This window comes from Nicotiana sylvestris, chromosome 5 (assembly GCF_000393655.2).
Source record: "Nicotiana sylvestris chromosome 5, ASM39365v2, whole genome shotgun sequence".
NCBI classification, from domain to species: domain Eukaryota; kingdom Viridiplantae; phylum Streptophyta; class Magnoliopsida; order Solanales; family Solanaceae; genus Nicotiana; species Nicotiana sylvestris.
Genome location: NC_091061.1, coordinates 3918752 through 3946531, shown reverse-complemented (window position 1 = coordinate 3946531; position 27780 = coordinate 3918752). Strand labels below are relative to the sequence as shown.

At 36.9% G+C, this 27780-nt stretch overlaps 1 protein-coding gene across 1 annotated transcript; it reads left to right on the top strand.

Annotated features, from left to right (window-relative positions):
* Nucleotides 1-15926: 15926 nt before the first annotated feature.
* On the top strand, nucleotides 15927-21648 carry LOC104237611 (triacylglycerol lipase 2-like). Its single transcript, XM_009791788.2, has 9 exons — nucleotides 15927-16082; nucleotides 16530-16637; nucleotides 17286-17426; nucleotides 18013-18123; nucleotides 18840-18983; nucleotides 19076-19116; nucleotides 20268-20347; nucleotides 20564-20659; nucleotides 21329-21648. Exons 1-9 carry the CDS (start codon nucleotides 15927-15929, stop codon nucleotides 21646-21648), a joined length of 1197 nt encoding a protein of 398 aa, XP_009790090.2.
* The last annotated feature ends 6132 nt before the right edge of the window (nucleotides 21649-27780 follow it).

Sequence of the window (27780 nt, the reverse complement as noted above, 5' to 3'; positions counted from 1 at the left end):
CCTCAGAAAGGTATACAAGTTCGGAAAATCTCAGTCATTTTTCACTTTTCAAAAACCCAAAACCTAAGAGGCGATTTTCCAAACAACTTTTCTTCTCCAAAACGATTGGTAAGTGATTTCTAACTTAATTTCTTTATTCCTTAACATCTTTTAACATAATTTCAACTTCAAATCAAAGATTTTCATGGGGAAAATTGGGTGTTTTGGGTAGAACCTAGGTTTTCTACAAATTGAGAAGTTGGACCTCAATTTGGGGTCCGATTTAAAAACAAATCATATATTTGGATTCATGGGGGAATGGGTAACCGGGTTTTGGTCCGAACCTCGAGTTTCGACCACGTGGGTCCGGGGGTATTTTTGACCTTTTTGGGAAAAACCTTGAAAAATCTATTTTCATGCATTGGGGATGATTCATTTAGTAATTATTAATGTGATTAAGTAACTTATGACTAGATTCGAGCGGATTGGTGGTGGAATCAAGAGGTAAAGCTATACTAGAAGCGTGAGTTGAGTTTGGAGCATTCGAGGTAAGTGTTTGTTCTAACTTTGGCTTGAGGGAATAGGATTAGGATGATATTTGTTACTTGCTAATGTGGAGTACGGTGTATAGGCATGGTGACGGTTATCTATGCACCGGAGTCTAGCATGACCGTGAGTCTTGATTGTTTTTGATTCGAATAATGTGACACAAACTCCTTGTTTATTTGATGAGTTTCATATAATGTGAACGGTTGAGGAAGAATGATTTAAAAGGAGAATGTGTTGTGAATACTCCCTTTCCGGGATGTGTAGATTGATATATATATTCTCCCTTGTCGGGATATTTTGGGTTGTTAGCTGTACCCTTGCCGGGTTAAAGGTATTGAGTTGTTATTCTCCCCTGAAGGGGTCTACTATATGAAGTAAGATATTATGAACTATATTATGGGATCGTGTGGCACGCCGTCCACTTATATATGATATGAATTAAGATCGTGTGGCACGCCGTCCACTTGGTTATTGGCCTCCGTTGCCGGTGATATTTTATGCATTGTGATAAAGATGAAATGGGAACGGGTGGTACGCCTACCACGTGGTATATGGAAATAGGGATCGTGTGGCACGCCGTCCACTTATATACTATATTAAGGGATCGTGTGGCACGCCGTCCACTTATATATGATATTATGGGATCGTGTGGCACGCCGTCCACTTATATATGATATTATGGGATCGTGTGGCACGCCGTCCACTATATATATATATATATCATGGAAACCGGAGTTTCTTCTGTTTATTTCCGATATTTCATTTTTATCTGTTACTCCCCGATAGCATGTCCCCTCCCAGTTTTACTTTGTATTATCTTGTTATTGTTTTCTTGCACTTGTTGTATATATATCTGTACAGGTTAATTGTGGTAGGTACTGTCTAGCCTCGTCACTACTTCGCCGGGGTTAGGCCAGGCACTTACCAGCACATGGGGTCGGTTGTGCTGATGCTACACTCTGTGCATTTTTGTGCACAGATCAGGGAGCAGCTTACGGACCGCAGTAGTAGGACTTCTGGGAGCTATCTTCAGTCCAGGGACTCTCGAGGTAGCCTAGCTGGCGTTCGCAGGCCGAAGTCCCTTTCCATGTTTTTCGTTTGTTCATCTTGTATCAGACAAACATGATGTATTTCCTTTCAGACATTGTTTGTAGTATTCTGTAGTAGTCCGTGAGCTAGTGACACCAGTCTCTGGGTAGCATTTTGGTTCAAACTTCTGCACTTTTGGTTCTCAGTTGCTTTAGATTTAAAGTCTTCCGCTTAAATTTTGTCTCGTTTATTTTATTGATGGAAGAAAGCAGGAAAAGTGTTTTATATATTTGGCTTGCCTAGCTCCGATAGTAGGCACCATCACGACACCCGATAGTGGGAAACCCGGGTCGTGACAAGTTGGTATCAGAGCACTAGGTTACTTAGGTCTCACAACTCACGGACAAGATCAGTAGAGTCTGAGGGATCGGTACGGAGACGTCTGTATTTATCCCGCTGAGGCTACTGAGTTAGGAAAACTTCACCTTGTTAATTTTTGTCGTGCGATTCTGTTTCTCAAGTACTGATTGTCCTTCCACTCTGTTCTTTCGCAGATGGCGAGAACATGTGCTTCCTCTTCTACCGCGCAGTAGCCCGAGCCCCCAGCAACAGCTTCTATTAGGGGCAGAGGGCGAGGCCGTGCCAAAGGCCGAGGCCGGGGCAAAGCTCAGCCCCGAGCAGCATTTCCAGCGACGGAGCCTCAGGTCGATTTTGAGGAGGAGGTTCCGGCCCCAGCTGTTCCAGTGGGCCCAACTCAGGTCCCAGAGGGTTTCATAGCCACTCCAGTGCTTCAAGACGCTTTGGTCCAACTGGTAGGCTTTATGGAGGGCATTTCTAGAGCGGGTTTGCTTCCCGTAGCACCAGCCATGTCTCAGGCTGGGGGAGGAGTTCAGACTCCCGCTACTCGTACTCCAGAGCCGGTAGCTCCTCAGGCTCAGGTTCCAGCAGTTCAGCCAGCCATGGCAGTTCAGCCAGTTGCAGCGGTCCAGCCAGGTATTGCGGCTCAGTCCAGTGATGGTGCAGCTATGTCCGCGAATGCTCTGTGGAGGCTAGATCGGTTCATCAGGCTCTTCACTACCACATATAGTGACACACCTTCAGAGGATGCCCAGAATTTCATATGCAGTTGTCATGAGGTTCTTCGGACTATGGGTATTTTAGAGACCAATGGGGTCGACTTCGCCACTTTTCGCCTAGCAGGATCCGCAAAGACTTGGTGGATAGATTTCTGTTTAGCCAGGCCAGCAGGGTCGCCATCATTGACCTGGGATCAGTTTTCAGAGTTATTTCTGGGGAAGTTTCTCCCAGTTACTCAGCGGGATGCCCTTCGCAGGCAGTTTGAGCGTCTCCAGTAGGGTTCAATGTCAGTTACCCAATATGAGACACAGTTTATTGATCTTGCACGCCATGCCATTGTGATACTCCCCACCGAGAGAGAGAGAGAGAGAGAGAGAGAGGGTGCAGAGGTTTGTTGATGGGTTGGTTCAGCCGATCCGTGTTCAGATGGCCAGGAGTGTCGGGAGTGAGATTACATTTCAGGAGGCGGCAGATGGTGCCCACCGGATAGAGCTGGAACATTCTTAGGGAGGTGGTCATGGGTCTGATAAGAGGCCCCGTCATTCTGGTAGATTCAGCGGTACCTCATTTGGAGGTAGGGATTCTTATGGTAGAGGCCATCCTCCGAGGCCCTTTCAGTCAGCTCTCCAGACTTCTCATGGTTCACCAGTGAGTCGTGGTTCTCAGCCGCAGTATTCTGACCAGTAGCTCTTCAGTTATCCATCAGCACCTATCAGTGCCCACCCACTTCGTTACTCTCAGCAGTCGAGGGCTTGTTTCACTTGCGGCGATGTGAGGCACATTTCCAGGTATTGCCCTCGAGCTTCCGGCATCTCTCAGCAGCAGGGACCTCGCCCTATGACTCAGGCACCAGTTGCCCCACAGCCTGCCCAGCCAGCTAGAGGCAGGGGTAGAGGACATAGAGGTGGAGGCAGAAGTCTTAGAGGTGGAGCTTAGACCGCCAGAGGTAGGGGTCAGTCAGCAGCGGATTATACCAGGAATGTGATTCAGGGAGGTGGGGCCCAACCCCATTGCTATGCTTTGCCAGCCAGGCCAGAGGCTGAGTCATCAGATGCTGTGATTACAGGTACCATTCTGGTCTGTGATAGGGATGCTTCTGTGCTATTTGATCCCGGATCTACGTATTCATATGTGTCGTCCTATTTTGCACCCTATTTGGTTATGCCTAGTGAGACCTTGAGTATTCCTGTATATGTGTCTACACCAGTGGGGGATTCTATAGTGGTGGACCGGGTTTATCATTCCTGTATTGTGGTATTAAGGGGTCTTGAGACTTGTGTTGACTTGTTGCTCTTGGATATGGTGGATTTCGACGTCATATTAGGGATGGATCAGTTGTCCCCATATCATGCCATCTTGGATTGCCATGCCAAGACTGTGACCTTGATGTTGCCAGATTTACCCCGACTAGAGTGGAGAGGTACCCCAGGTCATACCACTCGCAGCGTTATTTCTTCTGTGAAGGCTCAACGCATGGTTGAGAAGGGGTGTCTAGCTTATCTGGCTTATGTTCGCGACTCTAGCGCTGAGGTCCCATCTATTGATTCGGTTCCTATTGTTCGGGAGTTTCCCAAGGTTTTCCCTTCAGACCTGCCGGGCATACTGCCCGACAGGGATATTGACTTTTGTATTGATTTGGCCCCGGGCACTCAGCCCATTTCTATCCCGCCATATCGTATGACCCTGCCGGAGTTGAAAGAGTTAAAGGAACAACTGCAAGATTTTCTTGAGAAAGGTTTCATTAGACCCAGTGTTTCACCTTGGGGTGCGCCGGTGTTGTTTGTTAAGAAAAAGGGTGGTTCGATGAGAATGTGCATCGATTACCGACAATTGAACAAGGTTACAATTAAGAATAAGTATCCACTGCCGATGATTGATGATTTATTCGACCAGCTTCAGGGTGCGAGGGTGTTCTCGAAGATAGATTTGAGATCTGGTTATCATCAACTGAGGATTAGGGCGTCTGATGTCCCTAAGACAGCATTTCGCACTCGGTATGGGCACTATGAGTTTTTGGTCATGTCATTTGGATTGACTAATGCCCCAGCAACGTTCATGGAGTTGATGAACCGAGTGTTCAGACCTTATTTGGACTTGTTCGTGATAGTCTTCATTGACGATATTCTTATATACTCCCGCAGTCAGGAGGAGCATGAGCAGCACCTCAGAGTGGTCCTTCAGACCCTAAATGATAGTCAGTTGTATGCTAAGTTCTCAAAGTGCGAGTTTTGGCTGAGTTCGGTCGCATTCCTGGGTCATGTCGTATCAGCAGCAGGTATTCAGGTAGACCCGAAGAAGATAGAGGCAGTCAAGAACTGGCCTCGACCAGCTTCAACTACGGATATTCGGAGTTTCCTGGGGTTATCAGGTTACTACCGTCGGTTCGTGGAGGGGTTTTCATCCATTGCAGCCCCTATGACTAGATTGACCTAGAAGGGTGTCCAGTTCAGGTGGTCGGACGAGTGTGAGGCGAGCTTTTAGAAGCTCAAGACGGCTCTGACTACGACACCAGTATTGGTTTTGCCCACAGGTTCAGGGCCATATATGGTCCATTGTGATGCGTCTCGTATTGGGCTTGGTGCAGTGTTGATGCAGGAAGGTAAAGTCATTGCTTATGCTTCGAGGTAGTTGAAGATCCACGAGAAGAATTATCTGGTTCATGATCTCGAGTTGGCAGCCATTGTTCATGCCCTGAAGATCTGGAGGCATTACTTATATGGCGTGACGTGTGAGGTTTACACTGATCACAAGAGTCTTCAGTATCTGTTCAAGCAGAAAGAGTTGAATTTGAGGCAGAGGAGGTGGTTAGAGTTGCTAAAAGATTATGATGTTACTATCTTATACCACCCGGGGAAGGCCAATGTGGTGGCCGATGCATTGAGCAGGAAGTCCGCCAGCATGGGTAGTCTTGCTTATATTCCAGTCAGCCAGAGATCGCTTGCTTTGGATGTTCAGGCCTTGGCCAATCGTCTTGTGAGGTTGGATATTTCTGAGCCTAGCAGAGTGTTAGCTTGCACGGTTGCTCGTTCCTCACTATTAGAGCGTATTCCGCGAGCGGCAGTTTGAGGATCCCCATTTGTGTGTCTTGAGAGACACGGTGCAGCGTGGAGGTGCCAAGAAAGTAACCTTAGATGATGATGGTGTATTGAGATTGCAGGGGCGAGTTTGTGTGCCCAATGTTGATGGGATTCGAGAGTTGATCTTAGCGGAGGCCCACAGTTCTCGGTATTCTATTCACCCGGGCGCCGCGAAGATGTATCAGGATCTGAGGCAGCACTATTGGTGGCGTAAGATGAAGAAAGACATCGTTGCGCACGTGGCTCGGTGTTTGAATTGTTAGCAGGTTAAGTACGAGCATCAAAGACCCGGTGGTCTATTTCAGAGGATTGCACTTCCCGAGTGGAAGTGGGAGAGGATTACGATGGATTTCGTTACTAGACTTCCGATGACTCAGAAAAAGTTTGATGCAGTTTGGGTCATTGTTGATAGGCTGACCAAGTCAGCGCATTTTGTTCCTGTTGTAGCCACCTATTCGTCCGAAAGGTTAGCCGAGATTTATATCAGGGAGATTGTTCCCCTTCATGGGGTGCCGCTATCTATCATTTCGGATTGGGGTACGCAGTTTACCTCGCATTTCTGGAGAGCGGTTCATCGAGAGTTGGGCACCGAGGTTGAGTTGAGTACAACATTTCATCCCCAGATGGACGGTCAGTCCGAGAGGACTATTTAGATTCTTGAGGACATGCTCCGAGCCTGTGTCATTGATTTTGGAGGCTCGTGGGACCAGTTTTTGCCTTTAGCAGAGTTCGCCTACAACAACAGCTACCAGTCCAGCATTCAGATGGCTCCATATGAGGCGTTGTATGGTAGGCGATGTCGGTCTCCAGTTGGATGGTTTGAGCCGGGAGAGGCTCGATTATTGGGTACGGATCTGGTTCAGGAAGCCTTGGACAAGGTCAGGATTATTCAGGATAGACTTCGTACAGCTCAGTCCAGACAGAAGAGTTATGCAGACCGCAAGGTCAGAGATGTTGCTTTCATGGTCGGTGAGCGGGTATTGCTCCGTGTATCGCCTATGAAGGGCGTGATGAGATTTGGGAAGAAGGGCAAGCTCAGCCCTAGGTTCATCGGTCCATTTGAGATTCTTGATCGTGTAGGAGAGGTGGCTTATAGACTTGCCTTGCCACCTAGCTTGTCAGCTGTGCATCCCGTGTTTCATGTATCTATGCTCCGGAAGTATCGCGGAGATCCATCGCACGTGTTGGATTTCAGCACTGTCCAATTGGACAAGGATCTGTCATATGAGGAGGAGCCGGTGGCTATTCTAGACCGGCAGGTTCGACAGTTGAGGTCGAAGAGTTTTCCTTCGGTGCGTGTTCAGTGGAGAGGTCAGCCTCCTGAGGCATCGACCTGGGAGTCCGAGTCCGATATGCGGAGCCGTTATCCTCATTTATTTCCCGACTCAGGTACTTCTTTCTTTTGTCCGTTCGAGGACGAACGGTTGTTTTAGAGGTGGAGAATGTGACGACCCAAGGGGTCATCACCGTAATTCTTCCTTGTTCCGTGCTCTCGAGGACTTAAAAACCTCGCTTTTAGTTGCCTCGATTGGCGTGCACAGTTCGGGCGCGTAGCCGGAAAGTTTTTATGTTAGAATATGTGAATTATGTGAAACATTTGATGAATTTTGGTATTAATATGCATAATGTTGACTTCGGTCAACATTTTGGGTAAACGGACCCGGACCTGTGATTCGACGGTCCCGGAGGGTCCGTAGAAAAATATGGGACTTGGGCGTGTGCCCGGAATCAAATTCTGAGGTCCCAAGCCCGAGAAATGAATTTTTGAAAGAAATTGTTTTTCTGAAATTTGATATGAAAATTTGAAATGAAAAGGAGTTAGAAAATATAGGTATCGGGCTCGTATTTTGGTTCCGACGCCCGGTACAAGTCTTAAATATGTGTTAAGCACTATCTGTAAAGTTTGGCTAAAAACGGACGTCATATGACGTGTTTCGGACTAAAAATGGAGAATTTGAGTTATGAAAGTTGAAGAAAGAAAATCATGTGTTTGAGGCTTGATCCTATGTATATGATGTTATTTTGGCGATTTGATCGCACGAGTAAGTCCGTAAGATGTTTTTAAGGTTGTGTGCATGTTTGGTTTGGAGCCCCGAGGGCTCGGGTGAGTTTTGAATGGGGCCCGGGAGGTCTTGGACTTAAGAAAATGCAGGTTCAGGTGTTGCAGACACCTGCGCGGCCGCGGTCATTTCCGCGCGGTCTGCGCTGGAGCCACGCGGTCTGCGCTGGAGCCGCGCGGCTGCGATGCATTTTTGTGCGGTCCACGTGGTTGAATCTGAGGGCTAGGGTTTCAGGTCAACCAGCGCGGCCGCGCACCAAAACAGTGCGGTCCGCGCTGGAAGGGTTCAGAGAAGCCCCAATTTTTCTCCCACTCGGCGCGGCCGCAACACATTTTTGTGCGGTCCGCGCCAGGTCCTCAGAAAGGTATACAAGTTCGGAAATCTCAGTCATTTTTCACTTTTCAAAAACCCAAAACCTAAGAGGCGATTTTCCAAACAACTTTTCTTCTCCAAAACGATTGGTAAGTGATTTCTAACTTAATTTCTTTATCCCTTAACATCTTTTAACATAATTTCAACTTCAAATCAAAGATTTTCATGGGGAAAATTGGGTGTTTTGGGTAGAACCTAGGTTTTCTACAAATTGAGAAGTTGGACCTCAATTTGGGGTCCGATTTAAAAACAAATCATATATTGGGATTCATGGGGAATGGGTAACCGGGTTTTGGTCCGAACCTCGAGTTTCGACCACGTGGATCCGGGGGTATTTTTGACCTTTTTGGGAAAAACCTTGAAAAATCTATTTTTCATGCATTGGGGATGATTCATTTAGTAATTATTAATGTGATTAAGTAACTTATGACTAGATTCGAGCGGATTGGTGGTGGAATCAAGAGGTAAAGCTATACTAGAAGCGTGAGTTGAGTTTGGAGCATTCGAGGTAAGTGTTTGTTCTAACTTTGGCTTGAGGGAATAGGATTAGGATGATATTTGCTACTTGCTAATGTGGAGTACGGTGTATAGGCATGGTGACGGTTATCTATGCACCGGAGTCTAGCATGACCGTGAGTCTTGATTGCTTTTAATTCGAATAATGTGACACAAGCTCCTTGTTTATTTGATAAGTTTCATATAATGTGAACGGTTGAGGAAGAATGATTTAAAAGGAGAATGTGTTGTGAATACTCCCTTGCCGGGATGTGTAGACTGATATATATATTCTCCCTTGTCGGGATATTTTGGGTTGTTAGCTGTACCCTTGCCGGGTTAAAGGTATTGAGTTGTTATTCTCCCCTGAAGGGGTCTACTATATGAAGTTAGATATTATGAACTATATTATGGGATCTTGTGGCAAACCGTCTACTTATATATGATATGAATTGGAATCGTGTGGCACGCCGTCCACTTGGTTATTGGCCTTCGTTGCCGGTGACATTTTGTGCACTGTGATAAAGATGAAATAGGAACGGGTGGTACGCCTACCACGTGGTATATGGAAATAGGGATCGTGTGGCACGCCGTCCACTTATATACTATATTATGGGATCGTGTGGCACGCCGTCCACCTATATATGATATTATGGGATCGTGTGGCACGCCGTCCACTATATATATATATGTCATGGAAACCGGAGTTTCTTCTGTTTATTTCCGATATTTTATTTTTATCTGTTACTCCCCGATAGCATGTCCCCTCCCAGTTTTACTTTGTATTATCTTGTTATTGTTTTCTTGCACTTGTTGTATATATATCTGTACAGGTTAATTGTGGTAGGTACTGTCTAGCCTCGTCACTACTTCGCCGGGGTTAGGCCAGGCACTTACCAGCACATGGGGTCGGTTGTGCTGATGCTACACTCTGTGCATTTTTGTGCACAGATCAGGGAGCAGCTTACGGACCACAACAGTAGGACTTCTGGGAGCTATCTTCAGTCCAGGGACTCTCGAGGTAGCCTAGCTGGCGTTCGCAGGCCGAAGTCCCTTTCCATGTTTTTCGTTTGTTCATCTTGTATCAGACAAACATGATGTATTTCCTTTCAGACATTGTTTGTAGTATTCTGTAGTAGTCCGTGAGCTAGTGACACCAGACCTTGGGTAGTGATGTGTATTAAACTTCCGCACTTTTGGTTTTCAGTTGCTTTAGATTTAAAGTCTTCCGCTTAAATTTTGTCTCGTTTATTATATTGTTTGAAAGAAAGCAGGAAAGGTGTTTTAAATATTTGGCTTGCCTAGCTCCGATAGTAGGCGCCATCACGACACATGAAAGTATAATAATATTTATATATTTATGGTGGAAAACCCGGGTCGTGACAATTAGTAAGCCGAAAAAATCACATGAAAGTATAATAATATTAAATAATAAATAATATAATAATTATAAGCAAAGAACAAAAAAATTGTGTAAAATTTAAAAGAATAAGACTTATTAAAGCTTGAGATAAAAAATAAACTAATACTGAAAATTTTATTAAAATAATATAATTTAATATGTTCAAACGAGACAAATCACCACATGACATAGTTAGTAATTTTTAATATTGATAACGAAACGAAATTCAAGTACTAAAATTAACCTATTGGATTATATAAATATAGAAAAAGAAAACAGGTTATCCACTATGAGATTTGCGAAATGGTTTCATGTCTTGTTTCTTAATTAATATCTAATGATTATCAATAAATTTTATCTGAAAGGTTTATATTTTAAAGTTATTTATACATAATTCAAATAATCAAAATCACAATCCGACATGATTTGTGTCCGCGCATCGCGCGGGTACTAATACTAGTATAGTTTGAAAAGAAAAGTCATTCCTATAAAAGAAGCCTGTAGTTTCTAAGTTTTTTGCCCCCCCCCCCCCCAACCCAAAGAAAAGTCATTCTTATTAAATAGGTATAGATACATTTTTCTTATCAAATAGATATAGATACATTTTGAAATAAGAACGACAATTGGGAACGCTATTTTTATCTTTTGCCCTAAAAATTTTATCCTCCAAATTCGACACCTCAATCCCACAATTCGGCACCTCAATCCCAAGATGTCTCACCACGATATCAACTCCTTATCCACGAACTCTTCTGCCCAAGATTCCAGCAACGTGATTTCACATTTTTATCAAATCAGTTCTATTTTTACAGTATATAGTTTTGTTCTTTCTCCATCGCGTGCATATCAAACAACAATTCTAGACTACAGAAGGTAATTTGTATGATTTGTATTTCATGAACAATCTTTTTTCCATGATGGAATGGTATTCCTTTCATAGATATTTTTGTGCAGTTTTAGTTTCTACTTATATTTACAAATTCCTCTGTCTATTTCAGGATATAATGGCGGTTGAAAACAATTTCGTTAGTGAAATTAACAGGAAGTCAAAGAATTGGAAGTTAAAGGTTCGTATTGTTAGGCTTTGGAAAAATCCGGATCGCGATAGGCCTGACAACTCATTTTCAATTGAAATTGTTCTGATGGATGGAAGGGTATTGTTTAAAACTTTATACTTACTTTCTATTTATCATTTTTTACATATGCGTAAGTATATTACAGTCATATACGAAATAACTTAGTCATTTTAACTAATTGAGTTTTTTGTAGGGTGACTGCATTCACGCAAGTATTGGCAGGTCTTTTATCCAAAGGTTCAAACAAAAAATTAAGGAAATGAGTTTGTACATCATGAAGAATTTTGTGGTTTGTCCAAATAATATGAAGCTGAAGACCAAAGACCACAAGTTTAAGTTGATGTTCACGCATAAGACCATTGTTCTGATGGATGAAAAGGTATTGTTTAAACCTATTCATCCTTCAGATTATATCATATCAACATCATGTATTCTTTCACGTATTGTATGTTCTGAAAATTACAAACTATGAATGCCTATTTTTTTTTCAATTATTTTTTATTGGTCTAATAATGTGGTTTAATGTGGTCCACGTATGAGGTGTAAATTATAGGCAAATATTGTTACGCTTACTGATGACGAGGAAATTATAAAGAAATACATTCCTTCTCCATGTGAAGAGATTCAAAGTGTGTTTCTATACTCAAATTCTTCTCAATTTTCCTATTTGTGATTGAATTGAGTTTTAATTATGATACACAATTTTTTATAGGATCCAGATTTCAATAATAACAAAGTCAGTCATGAAGATAACGAAATCATGGTAATTTTATAACTCATTATTAATATTTGATATAATCTATTCTTTTAATTAAATGATTTGTAGGTTATAAAATAATAAAGCAATAAGAACTATATATTAACTACTGATTTTATCAAGTTTTTATATATTAAATATGTAGGATTCCGCTGAAGATCATGGGTTGATCGATATTGCAAATACACATGCCAAGATAGGTATAACTAATCTTGTAGTAGTGGTTGAAGAAGATTATCAGGAAATAAGATCAAGAGAGTATTTAAAAAAGAAGAAGACAATATATATGCTTTTGCATATGTAACAATTGGAGAATCTAAAAACTATCTGATTAGTTAGTTTATTAGTTATAAACAAGATGGTTGAATCATTTCATATTTTTCCTGATATTGAACTTTTCCTGTTTAGTTAGTTTGGTAATTTTATTTATTATGGACAAAATATTTGAATCAGTTCATGGTTCTTTCAGATACTAAACTGTTCTTTATCTAAATACATATGACATTTCATAGATTTTTAAAACTCCATTGATTTTTTACTTAATTAGGCTGCTTGGTGGTGTTGGTTATTTTTTTTTTTACCCATTTTACTACTATGTTGGTTTTATATGTAGTCGATGAATTTTTCTCCATTCTTAGTTGATTTATTTATCCATTAAGTTATCCATAATTGATATGAGAGTAAAGGTTTGATGTGCGACATGCATGCTTGAATAGATGTGAGTGTGGAGCTATTTAATTATGTTGATAGATTTTTACATTAAACCATTGATAGCTTGCATCTTCCACCAGAGATGGATCACAAAGTTAGTTGAAGAAGATTTCAGCTATATGACTGAAGTACTTTCCATAAAGTGCAGCATCGCTCTAAAAAAGTAAGGAAGAAATTTATTTTTTCATGGCAAGTATATTTTCTTAGGTCTGGTGAGAGCGTTGGAGTCGTTATAATCAATATTGATTTCAAGGTTACTGGATATAATTTGTACTTAGCAATTGTCATTACTTGATAGGACCCTATTTTGTAAAAAACAACTTAGAGTTGAGACATTCTAAGTTGTCCATGACACCAAGTACAACTGCGATGGAAATAGGAGATTTTGTATCAAGACTTGGAATATGTTATGATGTATATGGGTAGGGCTGTCAAATTTGGCCCAAGCCCAAATGACCCGCCCAACCCGCCCAAGGTTGGGTTAGTTATTGACCTGCCCATTTATTGAACTTAGCCCATCTTGACCCAACCCAATTAAAGTTGGGCTAATTTTTAGCCCAAATTGATTCATGAACAAGTTTGTCAAAATATCTTAGAAATAATTTTATTTTTTGTTTAATATTTTAAATATGACCATAACAAAAGCAAAAAAGCCTTATTTAGTAATTATACAATTTATAAGAAAATAACACATATTAATTAAAGTTTAATAAGAGTTGGGCGGGTTGGGCCGAATTTTAACCCATCTTGACCCAACCCATCTTAGCCTACCCGCCCAAAATTGACCCAACCCGCCCATTTGACACCCCTATATATGGGAATACTCAATATTTTACTATTGATAACATAAAGCAGATGGGGGCATTTACAAAATTTATAGTAGTTGAGGAGGAATTAGTGGCAATGAAGCCAAAAAATATTTCATTTGAGGAAGCAGCAATCTTGTCAGTGGCATATGATGGTGCAGAGTATGTTGAAGCAACATGAACATGAAATAGTTGTGAACATATCAGATAAGAAAATTTCATGTTAAAAATCTCATGCTAATCGTAACCTTTTGAATGTTTATTAAACAATAGGTGTTAATTTTTATTTTTTATTCTTATAAGCAAGTTAGAATGGCATTGATATAATTTCACTATTTAATTAAGGGTTTTTTGCTTTGAATATATAGATAGCATATAAGGGATAAAATGAAAAGTCACATGAATAAATAGATTTGGTGGCTAGCCAAAAAGAGTTATAGAGACTACCCGATCAAATTATTCTTTTTGTTTTTTGTTTTAATTGTTTTGATTGCGGTGAATAAATTTAATCTGTAATATACATATACATCACAGTCTACCAATGTGTAATAAATAAATTGTTTTGTTTTGAACATGCAAAGAACATTCTTCTGAGGCAAATGTTTCTGCCAATGTGTATATTGATTGAGATTTTGTATCATTATTTACTATCCCTGCAACTATGGGCGATGTGTATATGCACTTAAAGTGAATTTTGGGAAATCAATTTTAGAATCTTCTTAATTCTTCTAGTTATCCAACATTCTCTACTAATCATGTTTTAGTGCATAAATATTGGTGGTCCCTCGCATACAATCCTATGAAATTCATATATTTGTTTTTTGATTTAATTCTTTAGAATGTGATCACTAAATTTAGTCTAAAATAAAAACATATTTGTACTATATTATTTTTTCCTTTGAAATAATTCGCGCATCGCGCGGGTACGTATACTAGTTAAAATAATTAACAACAACGACATTCAATTACTTCTTTTTATAATTATTTAATAGCCAAAGTTAGATATTTGACGAAATTAAAAAAAATACACACTTTTTAGCAAACTTAAAGGACCAAAATTGCTTAAAATATATTTATGTGAGACACGTGAGAGAAATACTCAAAATGTCACACGAGTGCGTGAATAAATTCGTATAAAGGATTATGTCTTGTTAGATTAAAATGATAAATCGCTCGAATAATTTCGTGGAAGGTGCATTACATGAATTGTGATTTATAAATCGCATTTGACCAGTATGATTTGGAGCATCCTTCGTAACTCCGAAAACTTTTTTGTAGTGTTATATGAGAGCAGAAAGCGCATTCACCAAATGTGACTTACTAAGCGCATTCATGACTTATAAAGCACATTCATCAAATGCGACTTATAAAGCGCATTCATTATAAATCACATTCATTAAATGCGACTTATAAATCACAACCAATGAATATTTATAACTTGCATTACATGAATTGTGATTTATAAATCGCATTTGACCCGTATGAGTTTGGAGCTTCCTTCGTAACTTCGGAAACTTCTTTGTTATATGAGATTAGAGTGCATTCCCCAAATGCGACTCATAAAGGGTATTCCTTAAACGAGGCTTTTAAATTGCATCCAATTTATAATGCGACTACGCATTCGAAAATACAACTTATTGATCACATTCCTCAATTGTCATTTATAAATCGCATTCCATTTGTGACTTAATGGCCTACATTATTAATGATGTTCTAAAATTTATTACTTGTTCACTTTGCCACAAGGAGCACACCAACTTATAATTCTTTTTTCTCCAGCATAGTTTCCAAATATTATAAAATTCCAACTAAACCAAATTGTAATTTGACTTTTGAAAAATAAAAAACAAACAACTTTTCTTTTCATAATCAAGTGATAGTTCACTGGTAGAAATATTAATGTTTTGGATATCTTATAAAATTTTGTTATGTAAAAACTAAATTTGTATTATAATTTAATCCAATTAACTAGTGTGTACTATAATTAGTCAGTATTAACAACAAAATTAAAGACTAACATAAATTGATAATACTACGCATCGTCATGGCAACAATAATATCCTGAAGCAAAGGCGGACCTATGCTATATAAAGGGGCTCCACCAAGCACGGAAGTTTAAGGATAACTGTAGGTCGGTGGCTACCTAAGGAAACTCCGATTCGATCCGCCCTCCGGCTGGGGGTTGTCGGTATCTGTAAAGTTCGGTAAAAATTTCAATATATACATATATACTTATATCTTTAGAAAATAATAATATATTAATAGTAGGCACCCGATATATAAAATATATTTTGATTAAATTCATAAGTATTCCGACCTTCAAATTATGGATCCGCCTCTGTACAGATGTTTATAAAAAGACAATATACCGATAGAAAAGAGAAGCTTTGATTAATACCATTTCTTGGAATTAACATTATACCTTTTTCTGTCTCTTCTTTTTTGGCACTAATTACAACTATTATAAAAAGGAAACAAAATTGAACTTTGGATATAAGGAAAACTCAAAAGTGAAATTGTTTGAGTTATGGCTTTAATGAGAAAGCTAATTACTACAAGTTTAGTAGTTATTTTCTTTGTATCAAGTGTTTCTGCAGCAAAGAATAAATTGCAAATATTGAGTGATCAAAATGATGATGGTATTTGTATATCTATGGTAGAAACTCAAGGCTATGGTTGTGAAGAACATAAGGTATGTTCAAGATCTTAAAAAAGTAACAAAATTGGTGATTATATAACATGCACTTTGTTGGTTTGAAACCCTCTGTATGTTTTCTCGGTCAAGCTCATCGCACGAGGCTTGTTTAGTGCGATTTACCTCTCTAATATGGTTTGCGAGCTATTATGGAGGAGCCGGATTTACCCAGAGCGCACTCGAATGGTAGCGGCAGCAGATTCCTTAGTTTACAAAAAATATAGGATTTTTTCACTTTTGGCTCACGTCAGAAACTATTTATATTCGGTAGCCGAAAAAATGTATAAAATTTGTATAATTTTTGTATATAACGTACAAGATGTATATATATACATTTTTCGGCTTATTACTTTTAAAGCGATTATACAATATTATTTTTCCAAAAATATATAACTTGCACCTTGTAATTCTTTTTTTAATAATTTTTTATTTTTTTATTTTTAGGTGACAACAGAAGATGGTTATATTCTCAGTTTACAAAGGATTCCTAAGGGAATATCAGGAAAGGCAGCAACTAAGCCACCTGTTCTTCTACAACATGGACTATTGATGGTTATAATTCTTCACTTTGATTCTAATTATGCTCTCTATATTTAATCTTTGGCTTGTTCAAGATAAACATATTTAGTCTTTCCAGTATGATTTTTTATTCATAATCAAGAAATCCCTGAGAGTCAGTAGTATACGAGCTAGAATTAGTGGATAACCGGCCCAATTCGATTTAACACTCTAAAGTCTGTCTTATATTCTTCTCCACTAAAATACCAGGTTTTGTCTGCGACAGAATTCAAACTCATAATGTGCGATTAGTTCACACATTACGGACTTCATTCTTACCACTAGACCAAAGTCCTGAAATCTTTCAAACTTGTTTAGGCAAGTGAAAATACATGTACATGTCTTTAAGAAATAGCCAAATATTAGCATAGGCTCCCGTACCAATCTTTATGAGCAGTGATATATTTATTGTAAATATCATAGTTTTTCTGCGACCACCAAATTTTGAGTCCGCCTCTGAATATAATGGATATGATTTGGAAAAAAATAAAGGGATAATAGATCATCCGTAAAGTTTATGTGTGTACGAAATTTTTCAAGCAAAATATATGCCTTCTTTTTTTCTACAAGAGTTTATTGAACCTTTTGCAAAAAATAAAGGTTAAATTCCTTATTTTGCTAAATAAGTTTTTACCATTACAGGATGGAATTACATGGCTGTTAAATCCTCCAGATCAATCTCTAGCTTTTATTTTAGCAGATGAAGGTTATGATGTTTGGATTGCAAATACAAGAGGAACTAAATATAGCCAAGGACATACTTCACTTAGTCCTCAAGATCCAGTTCAGTCTCATATTATGCGTCGTGTTTCTCTATTAATTAGGAAAGGGATTTGACTATTCTACCTTTATTTATATCTTACTCCCTCCGGTCCAAAATAAATGATTTTTTGGTCTTTTTCTTGTGGTCCAAAATAAGTGATTTTTCCAAATTTCAAGAATGAATTAATTATTTTTTTTCCTACATTGTCCCAGGAGTAAATAGTGTTGGAATATGTGTTTGGAGTGTTTATGTGAGATAGTAAAGGTTAATATGGTCAATTCCATTGCTAATTAATGCTAAAAGGTGAATTTCTTAATTTGTGTGAAAACATTCAAAAAATCACTTATTTTGGACCGGAGGGAGTAAGATATAATCTCTCTTCATTGAGTATTTATTATATTTATGTGTTATCTCCATCTTCAAGAACAATTATTATTAAGGGTAAAAAAGGAAAAAACAATCAATTTTGTCTTGAACTTTTAAAATGACAAATAATTTGAGATAATTAATTATTTTTAGTAAGCACCACTGTTAAAATGAGACAAGGGAGTATTAAATTAGCCAAAAAAGCAATTTCTAATTTTAATTTTGTGATTTTTTGGACAGGAATATTGGGAATGGTCATGGGATGAATTGGTGGATTTTGATTTACCTGCTACACTAAAATATGTTCATGATCAAACTGGCCAAAAGCTACACTATGTTGGCCATTCTCTGGTAAATATTTTTTGTCTATTTTTAGCATTCTGCCCATACTTTTTTATTTTTTAATTTCAAAAATAAGGTTCATTTTACGAATGATCTTAAATTTTTAATTTATTGCATCAAAGTCACAAAACTAAATTTTGTCACTCGAAAATCTATATACGCATGCCAAATCAGCAAAAAGTGGCATGCTATTTGGATTCCTTGTGTCTTCTAATGGATTTTCTAGGCAGTTAATTTTTCAAATAATGTTAAAAAAATTATTTTTAATTTACAAAAATTAAGTTATTTTTAATTAAGAAAGTGTCATTCGAAAATCCAAATATGTATGCCAAATCAGCAAAAGTGGCATGCTATTTGGATTCCTTGTGTCTCCTGATAGATTTTCTAGGAATTTGATTTTTCGAATAATGTAGAAAAAATTAAATTATTTTTAATTTACAAAAAATAAGTTATTTTTAATTAACAAAATCTAACTTTTGTCGCTCGAAAATCCAAATATGTATGCCAAACTATCTGCTAATGGATTTTCTAGGCATTTGATTTTCCGAAAAATTTAAAAAAATTAAGTTATTTTTAATTAACAAAATTAGTTTTGTGACTTTGGTGCGACAGGCTGATGGTTTAGTGATCATCGTTGAAATTAACCTTCATAAAATTTGAAAATATTATAAGTAATATATTTAAGAAATAACCAATTATTGGATTATTTTTTTTGTTGGTGCCAGGGGACACTAATTGCATTGGCTGCAATTTCACAAAATAAGTTAATAGACATGTTGAGATCAGCAGCTTTATTAAGTCCTATTGCTTATTTGGGACAGCTGAGATCTCCTCTTGCCAAAAGTGCTTCTAAAGATTTTATAGCTGAAGTAAAGAGCTAATTTTCTTCCATTTATAAATTAATTTTGGAATTATACTTTAATAAATTTGATTTATTTCTCTTTTTAATATTTGCTTATAGGGTTTGTATTGGTTGGGAATACATGAATTTGATCCAAGAGGGTAAGATATTCCAACCATCACATTTTACAAACACTTAGTTCTTTATTTTTTTTTAATTTTTTTTATAGAATAAGATGATCAACAACAACCCAGTAGAATTCCATTAGTGGGGTATGAGGAGGGTAGAGTATAAACAGACCTTATCCCTATCCAGGTGGGGGGAGGGGGGAGGGGGAGAGTAGGGAGGCTGTTTTCGGGAGACCATCGGCTCAATAGGCGAGGCAATAATATCAGAAAAGAACAAAAAATAAATCGGTAACAACAGAAGAAACCAGAAAATAATACTCAGCAATCGAACGAGACAGCAAATAAGTGGATGGGTAATAACCCAATACTATGCAAAAAGAGAATAATAGCGTGCACACAACATAACCCGCTAGCAATCCTAAACAAAACTCTATCAGACTAATTGGTACAAAGAGAGAGAAAAAATGCTCGACTAACCCTAAAACTCGACCTCCAAACCGGCCTTCCTATCAAGAGCCATGACCTCGGAAATCTGAAGTAGCGTCATGTCATGCCTGATCACCTCGCCCAATACTTCTTAGGCCGCCCTCTACCTCTTCTCGTACCGACCAAAGCCAACCGTTCATAGCTCATAACTGGGGCATCTTAACTTCTCCTCCTCACGTGTCCGAACCATCTAAACCTCGCTTCCCACATCTTGTCGTCCATGGGAGCAACGCACACCCTACTATGATAGATAAGTTTTTCATGTCTCGATTCTCCCTCGATTTGTTCGGAAATATTATAGTTTTTTCATGAAAATTATTGAGAAGAAAAATATGCAGGGGTTAATACGATGACGAAATTTCCTTCTGTATGTTGTCATGGAATATATAAGTAAAAATTGTTTTATGCTTAGGATCGGCATCAAAACTTTAAATTTATTCACAAAAGCCATAAATTAAAACGGAAAAATAACGCAACTATGCTCATATAGCACAGAAAAGCTAAATCTTGACATGTAAAAAATATATAGTATAGTCACGTCAGCAACTTACCTTACATAATATCCACGTACGTGTTACAATTTTAAATAAACAAATAACCTTTATATGGCTTCTTTATAGGTATTTATCTCACATTAAAAAGACATTTCATGTTGATTAAATTAATTTGAAATTTGCACTTATGGCTGAGTTAAACAGAGATGCTGTTGTCAAATTATTGCAAAAAATCTGTCAAGATCCAGGCAACAATTGCAGTGACTTAATGACTTCTTTCACTGGTATTTCAACTTTTCAACAATTCATTCTTTTCCATTTTCTTTGGATTTTTTCCTTTTGTAATTCTTAATATTCGTAACTATCGGAAACAACCTTTCCACATGCACAAGGTATAGAGGTAAAATCTGCGGACACATTATCTTTCTCCTACCCCACTTATGTGATTATACTGAGTTTTTTACTGTTGTTGTCGTCGTCTTTATTATTCGTGACAATAGGTCCAAATTGCTGTGTAAACTCTTCAAGAACTGATATTTTTCTTGAGCATGAACCACAGGCAACAGCAACAAAAAACATGATCCACATTGCCCAAAGTAATTGTAATAAATACATATTATTTGTTAATTTGCGTTTAGTACGACAGAAGTCATTTTCAAGGAATTTTTTTCTTTCTAAGGAAGTTGTTTTCTGGTGTTTAGTTACCAATTAGCATTTTCTAAGGGGAAAATGATTTCTTTCATTACTTATGAATGAAAATCATTTTTCTTACAACTATAATATTTGTTTTAACTTCATATTACTTGCTACAACTAACAACTTAGACATTATTATTAATCCTTACTACTCAAATTTCATTAAAAAAATTCTCCGAATTGCTAATACTATTAATCTTTAATACATAACTTTTCTCAAAAAAATACTTTTCACTCATCAACTAAACACCGAGTTAACATCAGGGGCGGAGCTAGCATGCGGGATACGGGTTCAACCGGATGCAGTAGCTTTAGTCCAAACTCTATATTTATCTTAAGAAATTTATTATATCTGTATAAATTAATTAATTTAGAAACCAAGTAACTTAAACAAACTACGGTCCCGAACCTATAAACTTCAAACTCTAGCTCCGCTTCTGATTAACATTCCATTTTTTAGAGAACCGTTTTTTCTATGAAAAATGACTTCTGTCGCACCAAACACATTTAAATGCTCTTTTTTCTTATGTTTCTCAATAGAGTTTCAATTTATATGTTTTTTTTGGACAGTGACAAGAAAAGGGACCATAGAAAAATATGACTATGGAAGTGAAGAAGAAAACAACAAACACTATGGTCAGCCAAATCCACCTGAATATATAATGGCAAATATCCCAAATAATATCCCTCTTTTCTTTGGCTATGGAGGGGCAGATTATCTTTCTGATGTCAATGATGTGAAAACTTTGCTAAATAAATTGCAAGGTCATAATCCAGACAAACTTGTGCTGCAATACAGAGAAGATTATGCACATGCTGACTTTGTTTTTGGTGTTAATGCTAAACAAGTTGTATATGATCCTCTAATGGCCTTTTTCAAGTTTAATTGAGAAGATGTTCAAGTCTTAACGGACAGAGTTATTCGATACCTATGCTGGTGGGAGGTATTACGTACGTGGAATTATTCGAGATGTGTGCTAGCTGATACAAACATCATGTTTATTAAACGAAAAGTTTAATTGAGAATGAAAAGATTGGCACTTCAAGATGATAAAAAAATTATAAGGTTGATGTAGGATTTATAATTGTTCTTCCATTATGTAGATATTGTACTTGTGATTTGAATAGTAATTACCAAGCACGTTATGTATGCTAAATAAATCATTGGGTTTGTGTTAAAAGTTAGACCTTTATACGAACAGTCGGTCCAATTTACTGTTTACTTTTTTCTATAGCTAATATAGATAGATTATACGATTATACATATATTTTATATGAATTATACATGTGTTATACTTCCGCGGGCTATTTTTAATTTAAGCTATTGGGAAGGTGGCTATTTAAGTTTATTCTTCTTAAAAAGAATTTTACTAGTTTGGCCACTATAGCAATTTACTTTTGAATGTGGTAATTTTTAGCCCAAAATCGTGTAATCTAATTAATTTGTCAGCTAAACATTCCTGAATTAATTAGCTCTCTTGGAAAAAATTAGGGTAGTTTATATGAATCGTTATTTCACATGTTTCTCCATTTAAAATTTTCTCGGTTAATATTAAACAAAGCAAAAAAAAAAAAAAAAAAAAAAAAACGGCTAAAAGATCAAGAAACAAAGGATAGGAAAAAAGTAAACAAATACATCTCGTTTGCCCTAATTCTAACCTTCTAGGTTTTGACAACACCTAAATAATCAAGATTAAATACACAGCTCAAAACATTCAACAAAGCATCAAAAACTTTACATAAAGAAAGAACTGATCACTAAAATTTGGATTACTTATATATGATTTAGAGAGAGAGAGAGAGAACGTAACATTGAAGTTAATTAATTGGAAACACAATATTTTCCCTATAATTTTTCCATAAGGGTAAAATAAAAGAAAAAGGCAAGAAGTAGAGGCGGATGCAGTGTGAGAGTTACGGGTTCAATTGAACCCATAACTTTCAACGCGGAGTAGAAATTTATCTGTAAAAATTCGTTAAAATTGTAAAAATAATAGATTTGAACCCATAACGTTAAATATATAATGGGTTCAATATTAAAAATCTTAAAAATTGAACCTATAAAATTTAAATCCTGAATTCTGGCAAGAACATGAATTGAAGAACAAGAAGCTAAAAAACTGGTTCTGAATTTAAAAAAAAAAAACATTATAATCAAAGACATAATCTAAGATACGAAGAGTCAAATATCATAAATCAAAATAAAAACAAACAGACGAATATATACCTTTTCATGACTTCATGTATGGTGTAAAGCATATAATATAATGTTGGTGAAAATAGTGGGAAGAAAAGGCATTGACAAACATACTGCTGCTCATTAATAACAAATCATATTATAAAAATACTAAGGAGCAGCAGAATGCTTGTCAAAGTCTTTTCCCCACTATACATGATTAATGGTATTAATTAACAACGGTATTAGGGTTTTAGCTATTGTATATATAAGCAACAAAGAAGAAAACGCACCTCCATGCAAAAGGCAATTTATGGAAAGTTATTAATGAAAACCTAATTCTAATTGGTTTCGTTCTGTTACAAATTATGGAAACTTTTATAAGGAAATTTCAGAGAAAGAAAAAGAAAACTTTCCATAAAACTGTAGTGTATACAGAGGCGGATTCAGTTCATTAGTTACGGGTTCCCGTGAACCCAATAGCTTTTGTCCCGAATATGTTTTTGTATTGAAAAATTCATTAAATTTATAAGAATATTTAGCTTGGAACCCAGTTCGTTCATCCGGTTAATATTGTATATTAACTCAATTTTTGTAGGAACCCATAAACCTAAAATCCTAGATCCGCCTCTGAGTGTATATAAGGTATTCCTTTTCTTTTTCTTATGTATTTTTTCAATATATTTCTACATTTTTGTTATTACGTTTTTTTTTACTACTGCATATTTTAGGAAACTCGAAAGAAAATCAAGATTCTAACTAGTTTCCTTAAAAAAGAAAAAAACGCACCGCCATGCTAAAAAGCAATTTATGGAAAGTTATTAATAAAAACCCAAATTCTAACTGGTTTCGTTCTCTTACAAATATGGAGACTTTTATAAGGAAATTTGAGAGAAAAATAAGGAAAATTTCCATAAAACTTTAGTGTATATAGGGTATTCCTGTTCTTTTTATATTTCTTTGATATATTTATTACCCTTTTAAGCTTTTTTTTTTTAACTTTGCACATAATTTTAGGAATTGAAGGAAAATTAAGATTCTAACTAGTTTCCTTAAAAAAAAAAAAAAAAAGAAGAAGAAATACAAGTTTCCTTATGTTGCATTTTTGTTGCACGACCGCTCTACAAAATTATAACTGTTATAAATATATATTATATTATAGATGTTTATTTAGTACTCCGTTATGGATAAATATTACCCCGGTAAGAGATTATTTATATCTGGTACAATAGCAGCTTACAAGCAACTTACAAGCAGGTTACACAACAACTTCTTTACTTCTATAAATAAAGAAGATTTCAGTTCATTATGTACCTCACTTTTGAAAGTTGAATAATATATCGGTTTCTCTCTATACTTTTTTTTAGTTTATTTACTTTACAGTTGTTATTTTATAACACGTTATCAGCACGAGACTCTGTCATCTCGAGCAAATACTTTGAAAGTATCAGAGGTACGGACTTTCTTTTTATAAATAATGTCGAATATTTCTAAACTTAAATTTGTAGCCCTGGATATATCGGGCAAAAGCTACATGTCTTGGGTGCTTGATGCCGAAATTCATCTTGATGCGATGGGTCTGGCAGATACCATCAAGGACAAAAATCAGGCACCAAACCAAGACCGTGCCAAAGCAATGATATTCCTACGCTGTAACGACCCGACCAGTCGTTTTGAGCTCTAGCGCGTTGTTAGGAAGTTTGAGGCCATGAGCAATTTCACTTCAGGTATTATGACTCGTACGTGTGGTCGGAATTGAGTTCCGGGAAGTTCGAAGTTGATTTGGAAAGAAAATTCTTATTAGCTTTAAGTTGGAAGAATTGACCAAGGGTTGATTTTGAGTAAACGACCTCAGAATCGGGATTTGAAGGTTTAAGGAGGTTCGTATGATTGTTTTGGACTTGGGAGTATGTGCGGATCGGTTTTTTGATGACCCGAGAGCGTTTCTGTGCCTATTGTGGAAGTTAGCATTTTTGGAAGAATTTCATAAATTTGGTTTGAAGTGTATTTCAGTGATATTGATGTCCGTTTGGATTCCGAGTCTGGGAATAGCTCCTTATAGTGATTCTGGTATTGGGAGCGCGATCGGAAGTGGATTTGAAGGTCCGTAGGTCATTTGAAGTCATTTGGGTAAAGTTTGAAATTTGAAGGTTTTTGAGAAGTTTGATCGGAAGTGGACTTTTTGATATCGGGATCGAATTCCGATTCCGGAAGTTGGAGTATGTCTGTAATGTCGAATATGACTTGTGTACACAATTTGAGGTCAATCGGACGTGATTGGATAGGTTTTGACATCAAATGTAAAAGTTTGAAGTTCTAAGTTTATAAAGTTTTAATTTTATATCTACCCACTCCACATTTATTTTATATTTGGCATGCCTCTGAATGTGCGTAACAAATGGTATTTTCACATATTGCCAACAGTACTATGGTACGATGGTCAAATATTGGTAAAATTGTTTCTTTGTAACATTTGAAAGTTCTTAATAATAAACAGAAGTTTTCCTTTGCTTTTATCAACAAAGGTTGCAGTGGTGGAGTGGTAAGTACTCATTCATCCTTAATCAGATGTCTCGAGTTCGAGCCCTGGGTATGAAATCGTCATTGTTAAGGAGCGTTTTACCTCCCAATATGGGCAGCAGCGTAGCCACCTTATAGCAAAGGGTAGTCGCCGCTACCTTATAGCGAAGGGTAGTTGACACCCTCACACCCCTTCACGGTAAAAATACATTGTGTAGATAGGTTAAAAAAAATTGTATGCATATGCACTATATGTTGGCTCCCCTTAATTTTTTTCGTCAGTTTACTTTTATATATTTTGACACCCCTTAATAAAAATTGTAGCTCCGTCACTGAATGTGGGACTTCGATCCCGACGCGAATCTGGATTTAGACCCTAATACGGGTACCGGACACCGGGAGGAAAACCAAAAAAAAAAAACAAATGTCTTGTTGTATGTTGCTTATGTTCGTTGAGCAAGGGATCTATATATCACCGAGAGTTGTAGGAATGAATAAGATATGTAGAACCCTTAACCAGAAGCCTTGAGTTCGAGTTCTGAAAATGAACAATCTTGGTAGGAGGCGATTCTCCTTTATTAATCTTATGATGTACGAATTTGAATTAATCGATGCTCCGACAAGGATATGTAACATCGGGCGGAAAATCAAAAAAAAGAAAAATTAGAGCGCGAGGGACCTCTAAGGAGTTGTTAGTTTGAGACCAGCAACTTCATGGTTAGTTAACCAACTGAATAATATAGGTGAATATCAAACATTACTTTTCAGTGTCTGAATATTTTGCCCAAGGTTATGTATTTTCATAACCTTTTAACCTATTTTTATTTAGGAAAAATTACGCGACACATTAAATATATACATTATATTTACTATATGTAGCTATACTTTTAGCAAATTTACTATTCCTAGCTATATGAGAATTTTATCGCAAATTTACTATTACTTTTCTCAAAGAAAATATTGACTAATTCAAATTACTTTCAGTTTTATTTTACACAAATTTTTTGTAGATTATTATATTTTATAATTCGCTTTCTAGCGACTAAGTTCTATACAAAAAAATAGAAAATTTCCAAAAATAAATTGTAAGTAGATATATTGCAGTACGTTTCGTGGCGACTAAAGCAATCGCCAAAATAAGTCGTCACGAAAACCTTATAAGTAGGTCGCAACTAATCACCGTAACTTTTTTATTTCCTTTCGTACTCTAACAATAACAAATAGGGAAAAATTCAAAAATAGTCAAATTTACGAGTGATCGTTCAAAAATAGCCTAGTTTTAAAAGTAATCGAAATTTAGCTACTTTTCATGTAAAGATAAATTTGAGCGAAAACACTGATCAAAACCCGCAAAGTACGTCAGTATATTATGCTGGAGTTCCAGCATAAGTATACTTGAACTCCAACATATTATACTGGAGTTCCAGGATAAGTATGCTGGAATTCCAGCATAATATGATGGAGTTCCAACATAAATACACTAGAACTCCAGCATAATATGCTGGAAGTTCATACACAGGTGCACCGAACTCCAGTATATTATGATGGACCGATTTCTGTTGCAGCAAAATAGTGGCTATTTTTTATAGACTTAGTAAACGCTGGCTATTTTTGAATGACTAATCCGAAAACTGGCTATACCGTGCTATTTTTACTAACAAACATGAATATGAGCTTACACATGTTTAACGGGCGGGCTTGGACGGGCTGAACGGGAAATACTCCAGCCCGTTCGGTTAGCGGGCGGACTGTTTAGCGGGCTAGGGGTGTTGGGAAATTTCGGGCTTTTTAGGGCCCGTTGGGTTCAGGCTAAGCGGGTTCGGGCGGGACGGACTACTTTTTTTTTTTTTCATAAATTAAATTTTATTTTTCTTATTCAATGTTATTGATACTTAAGTATTTGCAAACTTTTAAGGCTTAGAATTAAACTTTGAAGTTTAAAATTTAAAGTTTTAAATTTGAAATTTGTATTTTAAAATTATAAAATTGAAATTAGAAAGTAAGTGGCTACAAAAATTATTTAATAAGACCAATAGGCAAATAATTTACAAAATTGAAGTTTGCATTTAACAAGTAAATTAACGAAAAAAGAGTAAAACTAAATTTTTATGCATAATAAATTAATAATACTTAAAAATTCAAATTAATCTAACAAACTAAAACATTAAGCATAAATACGTCTAATAATTTTAAAATAACACAAATTGTCTCAAATCAACTTAAAAGACGAATTTCTGGAGTACGCTCAAGACAACTCTTGATATGCCTCCTTAAAGAGCCTGTGCCACACTTTGGACGAAGATTTAAGACTACACCACAGTTCTTG

Coding starts and splice junctions, on each gene's coding strand:
- LOC104237611 (XM_009791788.2), top strand. CDS start 15,927: ATGAGAAAGCTAATTACTACAAGTTTAGTAGTTATTTTCTTTGTATCA. Junction 16,638..17,285: donor TACAACATGGACTATTGATG/GTTATAATTCTT, acceptor TTACCATTACAG/GATGGAATTACATGGCTGTT. Junction 20,660..21,328: donor CATGATCCACATTGCCCAAA/GTAATTGTAATA, acceptor TTTTTTGGACAG/TGACAAGAAAAGGGACCATA.